The sequence below is a fragment of the Anomaloglossus baeobatrachus genome, chromosome 4 (genome assembly GCF_048569485.1).
Source record: "Anomaloglossus baeobatrachus isolate aAnoBae1 chromosome 4, aAnoBae1.hap1, whole genome shotgun sequence".
In the NCBI taxonomy this organism is placed as follows: domain Eukaryota; kingdom Metazoa; phylum Chordata; class Amphibia; order Anura; family Aromobatidae; genus Anomaloglossus; species Anomaloglossus baeobatrachus.
The window spans coordinates 24,359,659-24,365,648 of NC_134356.1; the positions used below are offsets into that span (position 1 = coordinate 24,359,659).

At 49.1% G+C, this 5,990-nt stretch overlaps 1 protein-coding gene across 1 annotated transcript; it reads left to right on the plus strand.

The window, feature by feature from the left end:
* The first annotated feature begins 3,185 nt into the window (after positions 1 to 3,185).
* On the plus strand, positions 3,186 to 5,777 carry LOC142301083 (E3 ubiquitin/ISG15 ligase TRIM25-like). The gene has a single exon (XM_075342102.1). It carries the CDS (start codon positions 3,207 to 3,209, stop codon positions 4,785 to 4,787), a length of 1,581 nt encoding a protein of 526 aa, XP_075198217.1. The 5' UTR covers positions 3,186 to 3,206; the 3' UTR covers positions 4,788 to 5,777.
* The last annotated feature ends 213 nt before the right edge of the window (positions 5,778 to 5,990 follow it).

Here is a 5,990-nt window from a genome sequence, read left to right on the forward strand (position 1 = left end):
GGACCGGACCTGGAGTAGCTGCAGACGGTCAGGTGAGACTGAGGAGGACACGGCTGCCGAGGGGAAGCTTGCTGAACCGTCCCCTTGGTGGCTGGCGCAGACAGGTTGCAGATCCCTAGGATGGACCATACTTCATGTTGCTTCATCAATTCTGCAGGGCCGCGGATCAACTAGGTAGTCCCCGGGCTAACCCAATTTGAATGGGACACAAGGTGGAACTGAGTCCCCAAGTCGCTTCATGTCAAGGGGACGCACATCACACTACGAGCGCAGAGAAGAAAGGTCTTACATGGTCACGGACAATGGCGGTTGCTTCTTGCTTATCCAGGATCGGCTGGGGCCCAGCACGGCAGGTGATCAGTACCCCGAGGGCAGCCTCCTAAAGAACTGTGAGTAAAAGTCATGGACCCGCAGCCGCTGCCTTGGCTTGTTGTTGCCCTGCACTTCGGCGCCAACAGCCAACTCCCCCCCCCCCCCCGGTCGCCACCGTCCTCCCCGGGGTTCACTCCACGTGTGGGGAGCAGGACCATCTGGGCTGCGCTAACATCTTGCGGCGGCTAATCCCTGGCCGTGCACCACGTGTGGCGCTACAAAGCATCCCCCATCCTCATCCAACAACGCTCCTAGGAGAGAAGTCGCAATAGGGGTTGGCGGCCGAGACCCCCAGTCACCACTGTGACGCCCTGGACTAGCCAGGTAGTCAGAGCCCCACACAACACCAGTCCCCTAACAAGGTGACAGCTGCCAACCATTAAAACCCTAGTCACCTCCCTCAGAGCTTGATGGACACACCAAGGGGCGTGCCCAGGCGGTTGTACACGCCCACCGAGGAGTTCAGAGAGCCTGAGGCAGGAGAAAATACACAAAGTAGAAAGTTCAGTTGTAGAGTTCAAGGAGAGTGGAGGCCAGGCCTGTGACAGGGCCTGAGGCAAACTGACAGGTGCCAGTGTAGAAGCCTTGGTACCTCTGGATAGGAGGCATACGAAGGCCTCTGTCTGCTGGAGCCAGGAAGACGGCTCAGTGGAACCGAGGTGGACCGGGACAGGGTAGTGGCCCACTGGTACCGATCCGGGGAACCGACCTGGAAACCGGAGCACAAAGGGGGGTACTCAGACCCTGAAGCTATGTCCAGAAGCTACTGGGGGCTAGCTAATTAACTGATTGGATGGGAAAGGACCTATAGTCCTAGCCTCAAAGTCCCGACTGAAGACAACAGCCCAACGAGGGGGATAGAAAGCCACCGCCACGGCAGAGAGATCCCACAGGCCAGCGTCTGCGGGCAAAGGGCTCCTCCGACAACCACAAGCCGGGAAGTGGACTCCTGACGTTGCAGGTGCAGGTAGTCCACCATCACAAAACAGGTGCGGGAGAAAGTGACCACGAACCGGGTGGGGGACCAGACTGCAGCCGGCTGCGGGCACCGACCACCATCACCTTGGTTTACCAGAGACTTGTGTGTTTTACTAATCGTGAGTACATCAGTGCCCCCCGGCCTCCCATCTCCCTGCACCAGCTCAAGCCCACCGGGTCCCGGGGCCACCATCCCTGCCCACGGAGGGGTTAACAACTTGCTGCGCAACATCTCCCCCGGGTGCCCCGTAACCGCAGCGGTGGTGTCCACCTTCACCACATCCCATGGGTGGCGTCACGAACGTGACACAGCTCCGGCTGTACACCACCTATGTCCCCAAACCCCCCCCCCCCCTTTTATCGGCGTGACCGCAAGACCCCCGGGTCCAGAGACACTGGGGCGGCACACCACCGGCACCGGTGATGCTCTCCAGGGACCCTTCACCCTCCTTCCAACCCCCTCTACACCGGACAACCTTGCACCCACCTGTTTGTCTTTTCATGTAGCCGACGGGGCCACGGAGCCAGGTCAGGCCAGTCACAACAGCAACCCCAAATACCACTGGCCTGGTGACGATTAAACCACTTGGGGCGCTACACTTGGACTGTACAGTGCAGCATTTTGGATGCAGCGAAACACGCTGCAAACACTTATTATGGGAGTAAAGCTATGTTCACACTCCAACCCCCCCCCCCCCCCCTGCATTTTTCAGGTGCATGCATTGCCTTCCCCCAGCAAAGTCTATGAAATTTCATTGTTACTGTGCGCACAAGTTTCTTTTGGCTGCATGTTTGTGGTGACCACAGAGATGCAGCATGTCAATTCTTTTTGCCTTTTGTCACTGCGTTTCGGAGGACTGGCAGAACAATCCCCCACTGACTGGGTCGGAGGTGGGGATTGATCGCTGGTATCTCGCCAGGTGCCGCTCCCCGTATAAAGTCTATGGGGACCAGGATCCGGCGCAAAGGGGTAGGAGCAAGCACTTCATACTTACTGGGGCAACTGTCACACTGCTCCCGCAGACGCTCCATTCTTCTTCCAGTTAGACGAGCTCCCAGGGTAAGTGACAGCGTGTCTGAGGCTTCCAATCACAGACAGAGGTGCAGTGAAGTCACTCAGGTTAGTTGTGGCCACATCTATAGTCCTCCACCTATGACCGCAAATCACCGGAGTGATGTCACCGCTGATCGCATGGCTCACTTCAGTTTCTGCCTGGAGCTTACAGTGGGCAGTCATGTTCTATTCCGCTCGCTGTGAGCTTCAGATGTAGCAGTGGTGGAAGCGTCATGGGACCTCGTGTGGATTACGTCGGACTCGCATGGGTGTTTTCGGGGTTAATATGAGTGAAAGAGGGTGCGGGGGTTTTTTGTTTTTTTTTTTTTTGTTTATTTTCCATTGCATCTAATGGTTACGCCACTTCTAGGGCAGCTGCAGGTTGCTATTGTTAGGCTGCAAAAGGCCCAAATAACTAAGGACCTTCTCACTTTAATAATATCAGACCCCAGATGTGTGCTGTACCTTGGCTGGTTTTAGAAAAATGGGAGAGGGTGAACCCTACGTTTGATTTATTAAAAAAAAAAAATGTAAAAAAGGTTTTGTTTTTTTTTTTTTTTTTTTTTTCCCCTTCTATTTTTCATAACCAGCCAAGGGACAGCAGTCAGCCAGTAAAAACGTATCAAAACACATGCATGTGTGGGGGGCCAAAAAATGTGCATCTTTGTGGTCACCACAAAGATGCAGCTTGCACACCTAGCCTAATTGTATTCCTGATCTCTGTCTTTCATTAACAAGTATAAACTCAACCAATGTTTGAGTGTCAGAAAATTAGTTTTCTTTCTCTTTTCCTCTTTCAGCCATGGCGTCTGCTGATCTGAGAGACGAGCTGCTCTGCTCCATCTGTCTGAGCACTTATACAGATCCTGTAATGCTGAGATGTGGACACAACTTCTGCCGGGTCTGTATTGATCGTGCGCTGGATACACAGGACGAATCTGGAGTCTATTCCTGTCCTGACTGCAGAGAAAGGTTTCAGGAGCGGCCGCCGCTGATGAGAAACATAGCTCTACGGAACATAATGGAGAATATCCTGATTATTCCACCAACACAGATGGAAACCGGGATCTGCTGCACTTACTGTGTAGACTCTCCGGTTCCTGCTGTTAGATCCTGTCTACACTGTGAGGCTTCTCTGTGTGAGAAACATCTGAGGGCTCACAGCAAATCACCAGAACACGTCTTATCTGATCCCAGCACTTCTGTGGAGAAAAGGAAATGTCCTGTCCATAAGAAGATCCTGGAATATTACTGCACTGAGGACGCTGCTTGTATCTGTGTCTACTGTTCAGCAGGAGAACATCGGGGACACCGGGTGGAGATGCTGGATGAGGCCTCAAAAAAAAAGATGGAGAAACTGAGAAATGTTCTCCAAAAACTGACAACAAACAGACTGGAGACTGCGGAAAGAGTCCAGTGTCTGGAGGCACAGAGAAGAAAAGCTCAAGAAAAAGCAGCTGGAGAAGCCGAGAGAGTCACTGCCCTGTGCACAGACATCAGGAGACGGGTGGACGACCTGGAGAAGAAGGTCCTGAGTGAGATCTCCAGGCAGGAAAAGGAAGAGTCACTGTCACTGTCTGCTCTGATCCATCAGCTGGAAATAAAGAAGGACGAGCTGTCCAGGAAGATGAGGCACATTGAGGAGCTGTGTAACATGACTGATCCACTGACCGTCTTACAGGAACCAGACACCGGGGACTTGTGTGATCCTGAGGAGAAGGGAGGTGATGAGGACACAGGGGGACATGATAAACAGCTCCATGATGGAGATGACCTGGATGTGGCTGTGATCTCACACACATTACACACATTATGTGAGGTAATATCAGGTATAAGGAAGGGGATCTATGTGGAGGGTCCTGCAGACATATTACTGGATGTAAACACAGCTGCTAATTATCTCCTTATATCAGACGACCTGAAAACTGCGACCTGCACAGAAAGGGACCAGAATCGTCCAAAAACATCAAAGAGATTCCAGTATAATCAGGTGATGAGCAGGAGGGGATTTACCTCAGGACGACATTACTGGGATGTGGAGGGCAGTAGATCAAGGTGGTGGAGGGTGGGGATGTGTTACCCCAGTATAGACAGGAGGGGGAGGCGGTCACTGATTGGAGAGAATAACAAGTCCTGGAGTTTGTGGAGATGTTATAATCAGTATTCAGTGAGACATGACAGTGAAGAGATCGAGTTACCTGACAAGATCTCCAGTAATAGAGTCAGGATCTGTCTGGATTATGAGGCCGGGCAGTTGTCCTTTTATGAGCTGTGTGACCCCATCAGACACTTACACACCTTCACTGCCGCCTTCTCCGAGCCCCTTCATGCTGTATTATGTGTATATGGTGGTTCTATAAAAATATTAGGTTGTAAACCGTAATTAGGAGAAAACATCAATATGTAAGATATCTTGGCAGATACTGGAGACAGAACTAAGCTTGTAATTGGCAAATCATTTGGCCAATGGGATGAATAAATTGGTGGGATACAGGGGATGATCGCTACATGGCAGCTGTCACTAGGACTAGATGACATGGGTGTATGATCCGCTGTGCAGGTGTATAGTGATATACAGTATATCAGGTTGTTTCTATATACTGGAGAGGATATACTCTGGAAATAATGCTCATCTATTATCAATTCTGAAGTTTGTTTCTTTGTCTGTTTTCTTATTGGGCAATTGTTTTTTATTGTAATTTTTGTAAACAATAACCCCTATAAAATAAACAATGTAATGTGGCGCCCTGATGTGAATACACTTAAAAGCAGCTATAAAAAAAAAATTATACAACCGGCACAAAATACACAAAGTGAGCACTAATGGATGTATTGAAAGGGTTAAATGACCTTGGGCTACTGATGTCACACCCCCAATGCACAGATAGTGATGCCTCACATCAAACTCGGGTCACTTCAGCCTGGCCCAAATGGGTTCTGGGTATCAGAACTGGCATCAAAGTGGGCAGAGAGCTGATTTAAACAATTTGAATATGTAACAGGTGTTTTAATGGGTTAAATGTCTTGGGGCCCAGAACCCATTTGCGTCAGGCTGAAGTGCCCGGAGTTTGAGGTAGGGCATCTATATCTGTGTGTTGTTGGGGTGAGATGGCTTATGTCATTTTTTTTTTTCTTTGTTTTAGTTGTTTGTAAGTATAATCACATCAGGACACCTCACTGAATTGTATTTCATTTCTGCGCTTTTCAATTTTTGATGTTAAACCTGTTAAAAAAAAAAAAAAAAAAATCCTGAAATTAAATAATTCCCAAATAAGAAACCAACCTCAGCATCGTCATCTATTGTCCCTGTGTAACATTGTGGATAATTCTCTGATGTGTCTTGGTTATTATTCCCAGGTATTAAACATTATGATTTTGGCCTTTTTTTTTATATTTGTTTTTTTTTTTTTTTTTTGGTGATCACACAAATACCTTTTAATTATTTATTTATGCTCTAATTGTTTGGACCAGATAATAAATTTATTCAATCATAAATTTTAAAGACCAGCTTCTTATCTACTGTTACTGCACATCTACACTGCATGATTATCAGGATGACGTGTTCCGAAACTAGATGATCTGCTGA